At 36.4% G+C, this 18,043-nt stretch overlaps 3 protein-coding genes across 4 annotated transcripts; 1 reads left to right on the top strand and 2 right to left on the bottom strand.

Annotated features, from left to right (window-relative positions):
* The first annotated feature begins 638 nt into the window (after positions 1 to 638).
* LOC108219304 (prolycopene isomerase, chloroplastic) lies at positions 639 to 5,199 on the top strand. Its single transcript, NM_001329170.1, is given in 13 exon segments — positions 639 to 1,221; positions 1,894 to 2,100; positions 2,193 to 2,292; positions 2,663 to 2,745; positions 2,865 to 2,921; positions 2,994 to 3,146; positions 3,249 to 3,327; positions 3,447 to 3,595; positions 3,704 to 3,838; positions 3,965 to 4,078; positions 4,312 to 4,422; positions 4,502 to 4,610; positions 4,812 to 5,199. Coding segments are annotated over 13 exon segments (1,848 nt in total). The 5' UTR covers positions 639 to 744; the 3' UTR covers positions 4,886 to 5,199.
* Positions 5,200 to 5,435: 236 nt separating this feature from the next.
* On the bottom strand, positions 5,436 to 10,903 carry LOC108219293 (ABC transporter G family member 22). 2 transcript variants are annotated; one of them, XM_017392661.2, is made up of 11 exons: positions 10,781 to 10,903; positions 10,174 to 10,554; positions 9,593 to 9,663; positions 8,599 to 8,834; positions 8,173 to 8,328; positions 7,899 to 8,082; positions 7,473 to 7,781; positions 6,938 to 7,225; positions 6,405 to 6,689; positions 6,205 to 6,312; positions 5,436 to 6,108 (listed from the first exon to the last, which is right to left on the bottom strand). In XM_017392661.2, the coding sequence occupies exons 2-11, from the start codon at positions 10,550 to 10,552 to the stop codon at positions 5,896 to 5,898; spliced, it is 2,229 nt and encodes a 742-aa protein (XP_017248150.1). In that variant the 5' UTR covers positions 10,553 to 10,554; positions 10,781 to 10,903; the 3' UTR covers positions 5,436 to 5,895. The 2 variants fall into 2 exon arrangements, with proteins under 2 accessions (XP_017248150.1, XP_017248151.1); XM_017392662.2 differs by having other exon boundaries at positions 10,736 to 10,823.
* A 3,437-nt stretch (positions 10,904 to 14,340) lies between these two features.
* On the bottom strand, positions 14,341 to 17,487 carry LOC108219294 (calcium-dependent protein kinase 20). Its single transcript, XM_017392663.2, has 7 exons — positions 16,483 to 17,487; positions 16,190 to 16,333; positions 15,943 to 16,095; positions 15,541 to 15,656; positions 14,967 to 15,134; positions 14,655 to 14,879; positions 14,341 to 14,552 (listed from the first exon to the last, which is right to left on the bottom strand). The coding sequence occupies exons 1-7, from the start codon at positions 17,303 to 17,305 to the stop codon at positions 14,445 to 14,447; spliced, it is 1,737 nt and encodes a 578-aa protein (XP_017248152.1). The 5' UTR covers positions 17,306 to 17,487; the 3' UTR covers positions 14,341 to 14,444.
* Between the last annotated feature and the right edge of the window lie 556 nt (positions 17,488 to 18,043).

The following is an 18,043-nucleotide window of genomic DNA, read 5'->3' as shown; positions in this document are numbered from 1 at the left end:
AATATTTTTAAAATAGGTAAAATAATCAAGAAATTAGTATATTCAAACGGATGAAATACGTGAAAAATCGAGAATTATATATTTTACTAAAAATAATTATATGCGAAACAAGTATAAATTTTTATTATTAAGATATCTCACGGTCTGAATTGATCAATCATTCGTAGATCATGTCTTATTAAATTTTTGTTGCACAAAATTATTGTCCATGTTCTATTTACTATCCTTTTTAGTAATTTGACTACATATTTTAATCATTATAATTGTTAGATTGAATTGGATTCTTGCTTCTTGTGAAATTCATCTGATTCAATCATTCATAAGTTTATAAATCTGTTTATCAGGGAAAAAACCACAGACGATTGCATTGTTTTCGGATAATACAACAAGATAAAACGTGGATTCCAAATTTATTCCCCTTCACTAAAATATAAAAACTAACAGCAAAACCAAATTTGAGCGGTGATGCCCAAACCGGTTGCAAGTGAATTTGATTATTTTTTTTATATTTTACACGCACACAAGGCACACACACATAAACCAATCTTTTTTGTCTCATATACTTGACAGATGCTAGAATCCTGCTATCACATAATCCATGGCATCTTTCTCTTCACTACCAAATACACCCCCATATAAACCATACACACACTCACCTTCCTCCCCAAAGCAAATTAATCTCTCCATCTTTCTTGATTTGGGCACCCACAATTCGACACCCAGAAGCTAAATTCAAGAATTAGTATGTCTACTAGCATCTTTGAAACCCCATTACCAAGAAGTGATCTTTTTTTATGTAGCAACAGTTTAGTTTCTCAAAGTTTTAAACTTTTTGATAATTCCAGGAGTTTTGGGTTGAAAAGCCTAAGACCCAGATGTCAGAAAGATAGAATTTTGTATCCAAAGCCCTTGAATTTTGGGTTTTGTAGGGTGAGTAGGAGAAAGAGGAAGCCTACTTTTGTGTTGAATTCTGTGCTGAGTGTTGATAAAGAGTTGGAGAGTGATGAAAGTGTGGGATTGGGTAGGAGTAGAGAGTATGATGCTATTGTGATTGGGTCTGGGATTGGTGGTTTGGTTGCAGCAACACAGTTGGCTGTGAAGGGTGCTAAGGTTCTAGTGCTTGAAAAGTATTTGATTCCTGGTGGGAGCTCTGGATATTACGAAAGAGATGGTTTTACATTCGATGTTGGATCATCTGTGATGTTTGGCTTCAGTGATAAGGTTAGCTACTGATTGGTTTTCGCCTTTCGGTTATGAGAAATATGTGCAAATTAGTTTAATGTGGTTGTAAAGGATTCTTATGGTATATTTATATTTATGATGACATAAAATTGGTTTTAAAATCGTCTAGTCTAACTTTTAACTTCGCATCGATTGAAAAAATGTTCTGCCTAATATATATTGCTCTGAATTGGTTAATGTAGTTGATACTGTATAGTGATATTTGGTAAGCACGTTCTTGTAATTACTAAGGGTGTCTGTATATGATGGTTTAACCTTCTTCTGCATTAAGTAGAGTTACTTGCCCAATGTTAGCAAGAATATCTTTTGCTTAGAGTTGGAACATACAGACTTGCTCCAGTGCCTGTATCCTTGACTAGATCATACACGCTAAAAAGAGCTTTTAATGGTGACCACTGTTCACATTATAATTTAAGCATCAATACTGTATTGCTTTTTAGTTGGTTGTCAATTATGATTTCATTGTTTTTTTGAAATGATCGACATGCCTAACAACGCTGGATACAGTATTACATTATAACTACAAATAATCTCCTATGTAAGATGTAGTGTGACAAAGTTTTCAGACAATCTAGTAACTTGCTATTCGGCCTTGTCTAACGGTTAAGTATCGAGTATTTGCCTCCATAACTCTATCTAGTTCTTTGGCAGGGGAATCTTAACTTGATAACTCAAGCATTGGCGGCAGTTGGCTGTAAGATGGAGGTGATACCTGACCCCAGTACTGTCCATTTTCATCTACCTAGTAATCTTTCTGTCCTAGTACATAGAGAATATAATGAGTTCTTCTCCGAACTGACAAGCAAATTTCCACATGAAAAGGAAGGAATATTTAAATTTTATGGTGAATGCTGGAAGGTTTGTTTTCCTTAAGGTGACTGCGATTGCTTAGAGTTCTTTATTATAGTAACTATGGCAGATGTTTAACAAACTCTATGTGTATGTTGTAGATTTTTAATGCCTTGAACTCATTGGAACTGAAGTCACTCGAGGAACCAATCTACCTGTTTGGGCAGTTCTTTAAAAAGCCTATGGAATGCCTAACACTGGGTAATTACTAGTGCATAAACTTCATGGAAATTCGAATAGCACCCGTATTACAGTCAGTTTGTGACACGTTGATAGACTCAACAATATTTTGTAATGTAATGAGCAATATAATAGCTATTTACAATTGCCTGTCCCAGAAGCTTGATATTCTTTTGCTTTACCTACCTAGTTCTTGATCTTCTTTTATATTGATGCCATGTTACGCAACAATATTTGTGAACAGTCATGGTATCATGTTATTAAAATTATGAATCTCTGTTTTATTTAGTGGCTGACATTTGTTTAAACTATTATTCCTTAAGTTGCAAAGTATTTTGAAAACCAATCCGATAACATCAGGAGATACTATTTAACATGATATGCTATGCAGCATACTATTTGCCTCAAAATGCTGGAGACATAGCTCGGAAGTTCATAAAAGATCCGGAGGTTCTGTCCTTTATAGATGCTGAGGTAGGTCAGAGCTGTCCTCTCAAAGTTTATGACTCATCTTTGATGCTTTTACTGTTTTGGAATCTGCCTTGCAAAAATTTATCCGAGATTATAAAATAAATTTATTGGTAATCATGCAGTGCTTTATTGTGAGTACCGTTAATGCGTTGAAGACACCAATGATCAACGCAAGCATGGTAACTTGTTTGTCTAGATTCGGTCGCTTTTTTTTTCTTCCTATTATGAATCTCATATACTGCATATGGCAGGTTCTGTGTGACAGACACTATGGGGGAATTAACTATCCTGTTGGTGGGGTTGGTGGGATCGCAAAATCATTAGCAAAAGGATTAGTCGACCAGGGAAGCGAAATACAATACAAAGCAAATGTTAAGAGCATTATAGTTGAAAATGGAAAAGCCGTAAGTCCAAACTTAGTCTAGACTTGATAATACTGGAATTTGTATACCCGTGATGTTTTGAAAGATAAATATAACCTCATGTTAGCAACCTTCATCTCATAGGTAGGAGTTCGGCTGGCGAATGGAAATGAGATATTTGCTAAGAACATAATTTCAAATGCTACCAGATGGGATACTTTTGGTAAAACTGCAACTATTTGAACTATGAGTTTTGCTCTGTTGTATGGTGATGATTATAAACTAAGGTTTCTCAACCTCTTTGAAAAATATTGCCTAATCATATAAATAATTACACTACAGGGAAGCTTCTAAAACAGGATGAATTACCTAAAGAAGAAGAAAATTTTCAGAAACTTTACATAAAGGCCCCGTCATTTCTTTCTATTCACTTGGGAGTTAAATCTGATGTTTTGCCTCCAGATACGGATTGCCACCATTTTGTGCTCGAGGTATATGGTTACTTCAACAACTCGGTCTTTGACTGTGTTGGGATCCTGCTCAAGCATGCATGTCGATGATATATAGTCACTTTGTTTATTTTCCCTGAAATTTGATAGGATGATTGGTCAAATTTAGAGGTTCCATATGGTAGTATATTCCTGAGCATTCCGACTGTCCTTGATTCATCATTAGCTCCAGAAGGGAATCATATTCTTCACATATTTACAACTTCTTCCATAGAGGACTGGCAGGTATTTTATATATGTTCATATCATATGCAACGGTTCATGTTATTTGTATTTGAATTCTTTTCTAGAAATGGATTTTCATAATGTTTTTCAAATTAAGTAACATGGTCCTGGTTTTCAATGTTATAGGGGATGTCTCAAAAAGATTATGAGAAGAAGAAGGAGCTTGTAGCTGACGAGATTATAAGCCGACTGGAAAAGAAACTATTTCCTGGTCTCCAGTCTTCCATTGTTTTAAAGGAGGTACTCTATGAGATTATTTGTAGTGTGCTTGATGATATTTAGATGTGTCATTCTTAATGAGAATCAGTGCTCTCTCTATCTCTCTCTTTTATTAAAAGGAACTGGTAATTTGTAATTTTTGCATTTTGTATTATCATTCTCCGTAGATTAATCATGGTAAGCATTTTTTGTGCACAATCTAAGAGTTTATAGATTAATAGGTAAGATTTGACAGTTAACAGTAACCATTACAGGTCGGGACACCTAAGACACACAGGCGCTACCTTGCTCGTGATAGTGGTACCTATGGACCTATGCCACAGGGTACCCCAAAGGGTTTACTAGGAATGCCATTTAATACAACTGTAAGTTTGATCACCTTAAGGTGTCTTTATTAAAAACTTTAGAGGATATTGAGTGAACTTTGTCTGATGGAAATTGCAGGCAATTGACGGTTTGTACTGTGTGGGGGATAGTTGCTTTCCAGGACAAGGTGTTATAGCCGTTGCATTCTCAGGAGTGATGTGTGCTCATCGAGTTGCTGCTGATTTAGGTTAGTATGATGTTGACCTTTCCCTACAATAAAATATTCTTGAAGTCTTTGCTTGAAGTTCTATGTTTTAGTTTTAGAATAATCTGAATGCAGTTTGGTGTATAATTAGTTTCTTTTAAATGACTGAATCACCCTCATCAGTCAACTTTAGAATGAACTGAAAGTGTATGCCATTTAATTACCTACGTTTCCATCTGCCAGGGCTTGAGCAGAAATCTCCCATTTTGGATGCTGCTCTCCTTCGTCTACTGGGTTGGTTCAGGACACTAGCATAAAGAGTTCAATCATAAAATGTGACTTACATGAAGGGCAGAAGGTTGCTTCTGATACGAGGTCATGTTCAATTTGATATTTAGTCTCTCTTCGAAAAATTCAATTGAGGTATCAAGGAACTAGGGGAAGTTTTATTCTTACCTATGTTGAATAGTACGTGGCTTTTTTCCAATATATGTTTTGTTTTGGTGGTTCCCAAGTGTGTGAACCACAAAACATTTTTTTCCTCATATATAACAAAGTCAACTTGTGATGTTAAAATCTTGTGTCATATATGCATTCCGTCTACTGATATATATTTTTTAAATTCATGGATAACATAGCTTCCTTCAGTTCATGATATAATGAGGTTGCAATGTAGAAATATATATGTAATTTAAATTCCAAGCACATTAAATTATGTTATCATAATCCTTGGGAAAGTAAAACTCACTTCCTATGTTCCTCATGAAATTTATACAAGAGGAAGTAATAGCAATATATACAGACAGAAAATTAAAAACATTATCCCTAGTTGTAAGTGGAATAGTAAAATGAATTCAAGAATCTATCTATAATAAATTAATTAATTAATTAAAGAACAGAAAAAACATTGTATTCATAGGCAATCTGAAGCAGATTCTTTCTATAATTAAGATTGCTTGAAATAATGTATCATAACAATTTGCTATTAAATACTAGTGATTTTATCTTGAACTCTTAGTTCAATGTTAACCACCATAAGGATAGATAAGATACCAAATCAAGAGGCAAATTTAAGTACTTTGACGCTGCGAACAGGGCTTACAGTCTGTTGATTTCATAGGGAATAGATACTAGTTTATTGGAATTTTTCGATGGAGAACTTGGAGGTTGGAATGGATTCCCTCCCTTGAGTTTGGCTTCATGTCTCTGCAGAACTGCCCTTTAGGTTTCAGAAGTCAAGTAGCTATCTTGATCAAGTTTCCATGCTAAATATTATTCAATACGTAATTCACTTGTTTATCCCACTTATTGTGAAATTAATTATTATTTAGTGGAGCTTCATTCTTCGCAAAGATATATATGCCAAGAGACGGTAGCCAAAAACCATGGCTACCAAGGCACAAACGTCAGTTACACCACTATCTATTTTCATTCCATCCATTTGCTGGATCACATCTTCGTAGTGCACTTTCAGGAGGAGTTTGTAAGTGTGATAAGTAAAAGAGATGTAGCGGAGCCATGATATGATTATTGGAACATTCTGCAAAGAAAATGTGAGATAAACTGAATTAGTTAATTCTGTTATCCAGGAAAAATATTAACACCTCTGGTTTATATAGTTTAGCTGTATGCTTACCCCAACAAAGTATCCTCCAGCCAACATGAATGTCATCACTGTTACAGAGGCTAAGGTAGTTGCTTTCTTCAAGTCCATCAGTGTAGCGCCGATGGCTAATCCAAGTCCCTACAATTTTCCCCTAGTTGAAGTAAATCGTGGTAGGAACTAGGATATGTTGTCATTGTACTATCATTATTATGTAGATGATGAAGGTGTACCTGAGCTGCAACTATGCAGATGAAAACTATGAGCACAGTAAGGAAAAATGCTTTTGCACTATGTTTCAGGCCTGCCATAAAATAGACTATACTGAGGAAAAGTAGTGGCAGTAAAAGGTCGAGTGGAAGATCACTTGTAGTTCTAGCTGCAAAATATGCACTTAATCTGTACATATCGGCTGCTCGTTCTTTATTTAGCATAGCTCTTTCCTGTGGAAATGTGTAGATTGCTGTGAAAACTGGAAAAAATCCCCAGAAGACAGCAATGAAGAACAATAGACCTGCCTGGAAGCAAAATTTGAAGGTTGAACTCTTGAGTTTTTCTTCAATGACATAAAGAAATATTAGTGAGTAGGCAGGCTATGTAAACATATGTTAAGATATGAAAAGAAGGCAAGGGAGTTGTAGATTGAGGTGCTAATATATATATTACTTCTAAATTTTGAATTGTGCATCCAGAATGTTGCACTTGTAGGACACTAAGAATGGACCAGCACGAAAATTCATAGGATATCAGATACAGAATTCTCTACCTGATTGTGAAGTTGTTCAGCTTTATCACCACCTGATTGCCACCAAAGCAGTCCCACAATTATTGCAGTTATGACTATCTGGCCAAGTTTTAGCCAGCTAAAGTAGTCATGTTGCCGTTCTTTAAGTCCTCTCCAGAATAATATGCAAAATTGTTTCGTCCAGCTTGCTCCCCATTCTCGTTTTTCGGAATACACCCTTGATCTTGATTCTTCATCAATGGTTATGGGAATCATAAGTCTCATGTTCTCATTTTCAGCTGCTTGTGTCTCATAGGCCTCCACGAGATACTGGCAAATAATATATTATTAATCAATAGCTTTCTTGCTGCCAATTTTCAGCCTCTTATTTTTGTTCTTGAATACATATTATTATCTTTTGATAGTATGATTGTTGGGGTTTGGATCTAATCACAATTATTTATCACCGGAGCTCTAGGGTTGTTTCTTAAAACCAATATTCACGTCAATCATACACTTTTATGATACTGCATTCTAGAGACTATAATTCTTTATAGACATATATTCCAATAATCACCTCATGCACCATTGCTGGAGATGGTTTTCCATTTTTGCACTCTGTGTATGAAATCCCCTCGTGCACGCTGTTCTTTAGTTTCAACGGGACAGAAACATCATTCAAATTTCCATTTGCAAGATCTATCAGGAACTCAGCCGGGTTCATAGCAATCAGAGGAGAACATCCTATGGATGAAAAATATTTCATTGCTTCTGATGCCTTTCCGTAGTAAAGCATGCTGCCTTTGTCAAGAAGGATCAACTTGTCAAACTTGTGAAAGAGCCTGCTGGATGGCTGATGAATTGTAGTGATAATTGTTTTTCCACCCTGCCATATTCGAAAGTTAGTTCCTCCACTAGACGGAAAACACCAACAGCTTTAGTGTCAACAAAGATAGTTCTCTGGTTTTGAACAATATAGGATATGTATTTAACTGAATAATACCTCAGCTATATCTTGTAACACTTGAATGATTCTCAGAGCAGTTGTAGAATCTAATCCGGAGGTTGGTTCATCGAGGAACAAAAGAGAAGGGTTCATGATTATTTCATTTCCAATGCAAACACGTTTCTTCTCTCCACCTGAAATTCCCCTAACATAGGAACCACCTATCATGCTGTCTTGACACCTGTCCACCATGTTATATTTACTAAAGAGTTTACACTGAAGATGTATTAATCAGTAATTTTTCAGGTCATTTAGAAACTAACAAACTTACCTCTCCAAACCAAGTTTAGAGATTACATTTGTAGCCCGTTCCTCCTTTTCTTGCTTCGTCAGTTCCACTGGTAAACGTAGTAGAGCTGCATATGTTAGTGTTTCCTTTACTGTAAGATGTGGAAATAGCACGTCGTCTTGTGTCACAAATCCTATCCTGCAGATGCTGCTTGTTAGATAGAGACAGAGAGTATAGTTTGGTATTCAATAGACATTTCCAGAATTCTGGTTTTTTAGGGAACTTGCAGGTAGCCTAGTGGCATGGCTCCTTCCGCTTCTCCTTAGTCCATTTCTTGGATGGCCTAATTTATTACCTTATTTCTATAGTCAGCCAGTTTTCTTTTAATTAATTGTTCAGCGGTAAGATAGTTAATCTTTTTATTTTAAGCACGTCCTTGTTTATTCCACAAATTACCCTGTTACGCACCTGCTCTTCAGAAACTTTGTATATGACTGATCATTATAAGTGATTGAACCTTTTGGATCAATCATAGCCACCCTGCCTCCTAGCACACTTAAGAGGGTCGTTTTTCCACATCCTGTTGGTCCCATAAGTGCCAGAACTTCTCCTGGGTTCACGGAACCAGTAATTCCATGTAGTATATTCTTCTCTTCTCTAAATGTCACTCCTTTGATAATAACCTTGTGGGTCACGTCAGTGAACTGCATAAAGAACAGAGAAAGATGATCTCAGTGCCTACCTTCTTAGTGCAATATACAGGGGCCATTTGGCTTAGCTTATAAGAAGTGTTTATTGCACATAAGCAAGAAGTTACTTATAAGTGAAAAGTAACTTTTATTTTATGTGTTTGGATAAATTCTTTTGTATTTACAACTTATTAGAGATAAAAATTATTATTATAATAATAAAATATTAAAAATTATCTTCTAAAAAGATCCTATACATATTTGTCAAATAAAATTTCAAAAAATAAATAAATAAGTCACTAAAAGAAGTTGAAATCAACTTCTCTGAATCTGGCTTATAAGTCAGGAGTTGGCTCAGAACTTCTTTACACAAACAGTACGAATAAGCTAATTCTGACTTATAAGCCAGAAGCCAGAGTAAAAAGCAATTTTATTCTATGTACGATCCTCTTTGGTTCATTTGGTGCAGACTTGTGCTTGCATATGACCTCACTTGTGCTTGTGAGCCTGAGCCCTGAAGTCCGATTAACAAAATGGCAATGGAGTGTGCGGATAATATGTATCTAGATATTCTCTTTATTAGTCTGTTTCACGCATCTTGTCTTTCCTCAAGTAATTATTGTTTGAAGTATGGTGGAATATTTAGGAAGGTCTATATATTATTCTATATGTGCCTAGGTAATCACATTATTCCTTGGGATTTATTTTTCTATGGCTATTGCCTATTGGGTTACACATTGGAAGCAGCATGGCTTTATTAGAAGAAATATCACCTTGAGGTAAAGTGGCAAGGTTGGATCTGTTTGAATCTTCTTATTAAGCGTACCAGCCTCAATATCTTCCGCTGCAAGAGCATGTACATTGTTTGTTAGTAAGCATGGATGTCTTTTCACCAATTGTAAATACTATATTTCTCTATATGCTATCATCTTCTGACTTGTATATATTCCTAATCAAGCATCGATGCAGTTTAAAATGTTAATTTTGTATATATGATGTCTACCAGTCTGTGCTAGGTGATTCTTGTTGGTTGTCTGCTATAAACTAGATGCAGTGTCCATGACACTGGCGTCTATTTAGGTTGTTTGGTATGGGAACGAGAAGATATAGAGAAAACTATAGGGGCAAGAGAAGTCTTAAAAGAGTAGAGCAGTCAGAAATATGATACCGGATTTTTAGTTAGAAAGTACGCAGAAGATATGTTTGGGAGAATGAACTATAGTTATGGTTGATGAAATAGAATTAATATAGGAAGAAATGTCTGTTAGTTTAAATTAGTGTACCTGGATGAATGAGTATGATAGATAAACGTTGGAAATTAAAGATTAGTTTAGATAAAGTAATAAGAGCTTACTGATACGATTATAATCGTCGTCGTTGTCACTTAAGAGCCTAGAATGAGCAATGTCATTGGAGGGGCCAGTGAAGGAAAATCCCATGCTGGCACTGGAAGCTCGGCTGAGAGGAGTGCTGCTGCTCAATTCATCCGCATCAAATCTCATTTGAGCAGACCTTGTTCTCCTTGTGTGCCTGCTGCTATTACTCCCTACACCTCCAGGTAATGCACTCAATCCTCCTCCTTTACTTATCAATTTTTTGGAGCCCTTCTCTGTTCCAGTGACCCCATCAGTTAACACACTTGGTGACTTCATTGCCACTGACATTATCTCGATACCAACTATTTGATCCGACTGGGTCCTCCTTAGTCCCGTCGCTGAGCTCTTAGCATCCATTCCTAAGTAATAGTTTTACAAAATTATATACAATGCACATATAACAGAAGTTAGTACCAGCATACATTCATCTGGTTTGTCATTGCATGTAAAATACATCTATACGTGTGTATGGTTAGGTGCATGTTAATATAGTTCGTTTATAACTCTCAATTCAATCTCTCATAATACATTTTTACTTACACGAGTGCCTTGGCTACAGCCTATACGTAATGAATGGTATCTCACCTTCTGTTACTAGAAAGGGCAGCGAAGAGGGTGAACCCTCGAGCCCTAGCTTGATCAAGATTATTTAGAATTAATGTGTAATATCTTTGGAGGGAAAGACTTGGTTGGCTTCTTACTTATATAAAGAAGCCAGCCAACTTAGTTACCAAAAGACCCCTGATCAGGAACTATGATATACGCACCAGTGCATATATTGCAAGTTGGATATAGTTATTATCAATCATATTCATGGATCTAACGTACAGATATTGAAACAGTCGATCACTGTTCCGCCTTTAATGATTTCTCAATTGTATCCGAGGTGATGGTAATTGCATTGCCGCCAACTTATCTGAAGAGGACATGACAACGGACAATCCTCCGGAGTTGCCTGTTCTGCAGGCAACTGCCAGAAGTTTTTGTGGTTTTCCTCATATCTTCCGATGTCCACATCTTCAAACTTTTTTCGGGGTCAGCTTCGTACTGCATTGCCCTTACTCTTTGTTTTCTTCTGCTTCATCCTTTTCATACTCTAGCTGGTAGTAACAGCTTTACAATTATAGTAATTATCTATGTATGAATCACATAATTCTGTTGTTTACAAGCTTAAGTACAATCCTTACTGAAGCTTAACAAACCAATACGTGTGGTTCAGAAAGCTTCTTCATTATATACTGAGAACCGTTCTATCTACATTTTGTGACAGTTAAAGGAAGTGACTTATCTTAGCCAAAAATGTCGAGAAGGATAGAGTTGTGAGAAAGCCAGAAATGGTTAAAACAGAATGAAGAGCCGGTGCCGGAGCAGAGAGGTAATCGAAGACGAAGAGGTAATGTGACAGTGTCCTAAGAAGCCTATAGAAGGTTCAAGACGCACTTAATTTTTCTAGGGGACTCTTTTACTGACCAATCCATATTCCATGCATTGCATTAAGTATGGTTAAGTGCAGGGCCGGTTTTGAGGGAGTGCAACAAGTGCAACAGCACAGGGCCCATGAAAATTTGGGGCCCCCAATTTATGACTACTTCTTTCTATCTTTTAGTATACTCATGATAAATATAATATAATACTAATATCTCTTTAATTTTTACCATTATTTCATTTAAACACTAATCAATTCTCAACTCCCAACACCCAGCCATGCATGTCTCTTCTTATTCCTTCTCTCTCCCCACAAACTAGTATACTGTACAAGCAGTAAATCTCACACGGCTACCTACATATTTAAGTCTAACTACTCAGAAAACAAACAATTTTTCAATTGTAGTAGTCTAATTTTGTTTATGATATCTTGTTATTTTAGACATATTAAAATTTTCTTCTATTATTTGGAAGGGCCTCATTTTTAAAGTCAGCACAGGGCCTCAAAAAAATCCCAGACGGCCCTGGTTAAGTGACCAATACTTGTCGACCCGAGTCTTCCCTGAGACTGAGCGCTCTGATACCAAAATCTCGAGCTGTTGGGATGAGGGATTACCAGATAATATTATATTACGCATAAACTCTACCAAAATAATTCGTTGAAATGTGATATACCGAATATATTTAGCTTGATTAACCGTGTTCAGTGATTTTCACATTTTAATCATTCAATTTCTCCTCCCCTTCGTTTCCTCCAGCCAAGAATCCACATGAACTGAAAATACAATCTCTGAAATGTCAAGATTCAAGAACGTTGTGGGACTGAAAACCCCAGAGTAAGTCTCATGCCAATTCAATGTACTTGTCAATAATTGACTTGTATAGGGATGGACCTCTGTTACTGATATATGACCGGACTGTTGCAGTCTAGCTAGTACGAACATTAGCTGAAATTGATATAGCAATCAATTCAGCTGGAGTATTTGTATTTTAGTTCTGACTTGTAATAATTCAATTCAAATAAATAATGCTAAAAAGTACTTTCATTCAATTCCAAATTATATTGGCCACAATTTCATATTTATTTGTCGTAGTTTACAACATCAATACATGTCAGAGTAACTACTATTAATTAGTACTCCCTCCGTCCCATTTTATTCCCTCCGTCCCATTTTATGTGACCTCATTTCCTTTTTGGGACGTCCCAAAAAGAATGAACCTAGAATACTTACTATTTTTGAACAATACTTTTCACTATTACACCCACTAACTCAATATTTTATACTCTCTTATTATTAAATATACACTATTACACCCACTACTTTTCTCCACTATCTCAAATCTATTATTAAATATTGATAGGTCCCACCACTTTACCCACTTTTCAACTACATTTACTATCTTTTTCTTAATCTCCGTGAAAGTCAAATCCGTTCACATAAAATGGGACGGAGGTAGTAGTTAATACAGTATGGTTTAATAAAACATAAATTTTGGTTAATACAGTTTACTGTAACATAAAATTTTATGAAGGTAGAAAGTAAGTGGTACGGAAAGATGTACTCTATATATTTATCGAAGACTATGTTATAATTACACTGTGTTATAATAATAAATAATGTTATATTTATCAATCAAATCAATTTTTAAACTTTTAATATTTTAAGTATGAAACCAATATCGAACATTTCAGATTGAAGTTGATTAAGAATTCTTCAGGACATTTGGCAGTAAACCGAAAATTATGGCAGGTATATGGCAAGCTTGCGGAAATGGAAGTGCATTTTATTCTGATAATTGGCCCTCGAAATGTAGAACAAATGAAAATGAACATTCTGAAATGTTGATGCATGCAGTAAAATACTTGGGCGCAAATCTTCTTCAAGAACATAAATAGGGTTTACCTGTTTTCTCAACCACAAAAGGGCAAAATGTCACAGAATTAGTTGGTGTTTAGGACAATTTTTTATTATTTTAAAAAAATTGAAAGCTATATTTTTAAATATTATTTCAATTATATAATATATATAAAATTAAAAATTTAATCAAATTTTAGTCAATTTGATCACTAAAATCAAAAGTGCACAACTAAAATTGACGGAGTGTATGTGGCAAAAAAAAAAAACTGACGGAGTGCACAAGTAAAAGGGACGGAGAGAGTACCTTTCAAGTGAAAGCAAGACCTGAGTCAGTGAAGTTTGAACCAGCTATAACCTACACATGACTTGAATGAAGACCAAATGTCAGGCGTGGTTCCTCAGGGGGCGGGCATCTGTCAAATAGGTCTGCTATCTTCTAAGAGGAATCAATCATGCAGACGTATGATTGTGTCATGAGTAGAGTTCATGCCAAACTTATATGGTCCTCTTGAGTCTTGATGCAAATTATTTGGAAAAGCGATTATGACACCATTACATATTTACATGCAGTGCAAAAATAATGAAATATCATAATTAAGCACTGGAGAAATCTGCAGATCGATATAGGCCTTAACATTTTGGTAAACTCTGACTATAATGCATGTCTTAATAATCCCACATTAAACTTATCAGTGTCGCTGAAGCTGAAAATAGCAGATCTAGATAGAAAATACAGATAGAGTAAAACTATGAAAAATTCTCTGGAATCAAACATTCTATCACAAGCCTGATCTTCACAACATTTTACATTGACAGAGAATACTGTGCAACACTATGGGACAGAAGTTCTGCATTCTATCACAAGCCTGATCTTCACAACATTTTGCATTGTCAATTTTGAAGTTACAGACTCATGGTCAGCCGCTGTACACCTATACTGTGGATTGTATCAAGAATGACCAACCTTACGAGGCATTCCTTATCCCTATGCTTTTCAAGTTCTGGAATCCCTTCTTGTCGAGTCCAGTATCTTGCATCATGGCCACAAATTCACCGTAATCAATGCGCCCATCCTGAAAAGCAAATTCTTATGTCAAGCAATCTTGCTAAATGAATATAAATTGTGTTGCAGAGAAAATGAACAAGATTTGGGATATGGAGGGCAAGGTGAGTACATTGTCCTTGTCAACTTCATGCATTATATCTTCTAGCTGACAACCTCCTAATCCGAACTGCCCACATGCATTCTGAAGCTCATCAGAAGTAATGTAACCGCTTCCGTCTTTATCAAAATATGAAAAGGCCGCGTACATGTGATCCTCCTTCTGGGCTTTGTTCAAGTGTAGCATCGCCGCTACAAATTCAGTGTAGTCGATGGTGCCACTGTTGTCAAGATCCGCCTATAATGTTGTTATGAAAGGTCAGTTATGAACTTTAGAAAGTGGCTCAATATACATATTAAATTGAAAATTGCAGCATATACTTACAGATTCCAACAAATCATTAATTTCTGACTCCATGAGATTTGCACCCACTTTTTCCAAACCTTTCTGTAGCTCTTCCAGTGTGATCTGTCCGCTATTGTCTGTGTCTATCATCTTAAACATTTGTTTCAATCCTGCGATTTCTTCTTCGGACAAACTCTCAGCAATTATCTGCAAACAATATACAGTCAGTAGCAAGTCTGAGATTAAACAAGGATTTGAAAATAATTATTTGAAAAGCACATATCCGTTTCCTTCGTTCACAAACCTATATGTATAAAAGTTCAAGGTTAACCAATGACCTCTTGATCACACAGTATCTCCCCCGCTCCACTTACCGGAGACTGAGGGTTCGGATCTTGTTAAAGACGAGATGAGTGAGTGAGTGTGTTCAATTATCAAAAAGGAAAAGAAAGAAAAAGTTTGGAACCAACAGAAACAATTTCACCTTGACCGGGATATAAGCAAAACAAGAGGAAAAATACTCAGGCAGAAGTTTACCTAGAATATTCAACAATGCAGCAATTTGGAATATGAACATTTTCAAGGTGTGTCGTGTGTATATATATATGCTTACTCTGATAGCGATCTTCTTGAGTTTGTGCATTGCAGAAAATTGCTTCAAACGACTTAAAACAGCAGGATCAAGAGGTTTGTCTGGAGCCGAACCATCAACTTTCATCCACGGGTGGCCTGCAAGGAAGCACATCATCATGTTCTGGTGGCATCGATTGAATCAAATGTGAAATGAATCATATGAGTGTATGACCTAAAATTCTGGCGGACACTAAACACAAATATGCGTGGTGAAACCAGCTACAATTCAAAATTTGCTCAAACTAGCTATCCTACACAGAGCCCCTCTTGATTATAAATCAGCATAACCACTGACGTTACTTGATAACTCCAAACTTGACAGACTGGTTATACCATTAATTTCTGTGTACAGATAGGACAGAGAGTATTCAGGTATACTTACTGAGAACTTCATGAGCAGTTAGCCGCTTTCTAGGATCTCTCACGAGCATTTTTCGGACCAAATCTTTTGCACCACTGGATATACTAGGCCACGGTTCTGATACGAAGTCAAGTTCACCTCTGATAACCTGCTCAAATATTCCTTGCTCCGTCTCTGATTTCCAGAAAGCCAAATATTCATGTTAAACACTTGAAATTGCAGCATACCTCAGCAATAACGGGATATACAAAGAGAGCAAGGATCTTACCATCCCAAAATGGCGGCACACCACTGAGCAATATGTAGAGGATAACCCCAGAACTCCAAACGTCACACTCTTGACCATAAAGCTTGCGCAATACCTCTGGTGCAACATAATAGGGGCTCCCAACCACATCAGTAAAACTTTCGCCTAAATAAATATATATCAGTATATTAAGATCTCTCCATTCAATAGCAAATGAGAAGTTAACTATGCATAATAGTTCTACTACAAATAAAAATTATTTCTCTCAAGGTTGTAGAAAATTGGAATTCAGGGTATTAAGTAAAACCGAAGACCTGGCTTGAAGAAAACTGAGAGCCCGAAGTCAATGGTCTTAAGCGGCGCATCCTCTTCCTCATTGCCAAAGAGAAAATTCTCAGGCTTCAGATCTCGATGCATAACACCTAAAGAGTGGCAAGCTTCCACAACACCAACAATAACTCTGGCAAGTTCAGCAGCCTTTCGCTCAGAATAATGCCCTCTCTGAACAATTCTATCGAAAAGCTCTCCACCTGTACACAGCTCCATCATAAGATAAACTGCAACAGCATCCTCATACGCAGCCACAATCGACACGACATGAGGATTTCCCGCCATATGGTGCATTATCTGAATCTCCCTCCTCACATCCTCCACATCCTCCTTAGTCACCAGCTTTCTCTTGGCAATAGATTTACAAGCAAACTCCTTCTTACTCTTCTTCTCCACGCAAAGATACGTCGTGCCAAATTGCCCCTGTCCTAATTTCTTCCCAATACTATAATCCTCCTTCAAATTCCCAGTTTTCCTCTGCAGCACAGACTCCACCTGAAGTCCTGCGCTCGTCATCCGCTTCATGTTTTTATCTTTAACCTCTGTCGTAGGTGGTTTCGAAGCCACGTTGTCCTCAGCTGCTTTACCCTCGGCATCATTACGCGGAGATCCTACTCTAGAAGAATCCTTCGAAGAAGCATTCGGTGAGCCTTGACGAGAACTCTCGGAATCCGTGTCTGTCGGAGCCTGCCTGGGACGCCAAACTGCAGCAACAGATTGAAAGAATCCATTTGATTGCGGCTTTGGTTCATTCTGTGGCGGCTCATCTGGTGGCCCTTTACTTTGTGCAGCATTTTTATTACCCATCAAACACTTATCTCATATATCTCCTCGGCATATGTGTTTTAATATTCAAATCCTAAGTTTTCACGTACAAACAACAATGAAGCATTACACAAATGCTGATTTCAATCCTTTCAAATCCTTATTGCAGCAAGACAAACCTAAATCATATGATCAAATGGATATGGCAGATCAAAACGAAATATCGAAACAAATCATTCGATTTACAGGATTATGAACGCAAACGTATAGGGTAGATGAAGGTATCGAAATTACGTGAAAACATCTGAATGTTGATATGAATTGACATGCAAATTAATATGTTGAACGTCTTTTTGTTATTTCACACTTGCATTTTTAGTGTGTGTGACATGAAGACGGTAATTAAATTTTTAGGAAACGTATCATTTCTATTTAATTCGTTTGAAATATGTTCTGAGTTGTAAAACGCGTTTATTTTTTAGAAAAAGAGTTGTGAAACGCGGTAATTAAATTTTTAGGAAACGCGTTGATTTGTTTTGGTACCGGCGGTGAACCTGAAGCTTGGCTACTCCCTAAAAAAAAAATACAGTTTTCCCGACTTTGCTTCGATCTTTGAGATAAAGTTGTTTGGTAAGTAAGGGAAGAGCAACTTCTATGAATACCATGATTTGTAGGAAGTTATTAACCCACTCCATCTTTCGTCATGGAAAATTTTCATGATTTTAAATTCCACTATAACAACCAAACAATTTTTTTCACTTCCTATATATTTTAATTACC

Source organism: Daucus carota, chromosome 4 (assembly GCF_001625215.2).
Source record: "Daucus carota subsp. sativus chromosome 4, DH1 v3.0, whole genome shotgun sequence".
NCBI classification, from domain to species: Eukaryota; Viridiplantae; Streptophyta; class Magnoliopsida; order Apiales; family Apiaceae; genus Daucus; species Daucus carota.
This window is presented reverse-complemented; position numbering and strand designations above follow the sequence as displayed.

What these genes read in the sequence shown, in the direction of transcription:
- LOC108219294 (XM_017392663.2), bottom strand. Translation starts at nt 17,305, where the DNA reads ATGGGTAATAAAAATGCTGCACAAAGTAAAGGGCCACCAGATGAGCCG. An exon ending in TGTGCCGCCATTTTGGGATG is followed by an intron (nt 16,096 to 16,189) that starts GTAAGATCCTTG and finishes TCTGGAAATCAG; the next exon opens with AGACGGAGCAAGGAATATTT. An exon ending in ATGAAGTTGACAAGGACAAT is followed by an intron (nt 14,553 to 14,654) that starts GTACTCACCTTG and finishes TTTGCTTTTCAG; the next exon opens with GATGGGCGCATTGATTACGG.
- LOC108219293 (XM_017392661.2), bottom strand. Translation starts at nt 10,552, where the DNA reads ATGGATGCTAAGAGCTCAGCGACGGGACTAAGGAGGACCCAGTCGGAT. An exon ending in TGTTACAAGATATAGCTGAG is followed by an intron (nt 7,782 to 7,898) that starts GTATTATTCAGT and finishes CGAATATGGCAG; the next exon opens with GGTGGAAAAACAATTATCAC. An exon ending in CTGGAGGATACTTTGTTGGG is followed by an intron (nt 6,109 to 6,204) that starts GTAAGCATACAG and finishes TTTTCTTTGCAG; the next exon opens with AATGTTCCAATAATCATATC.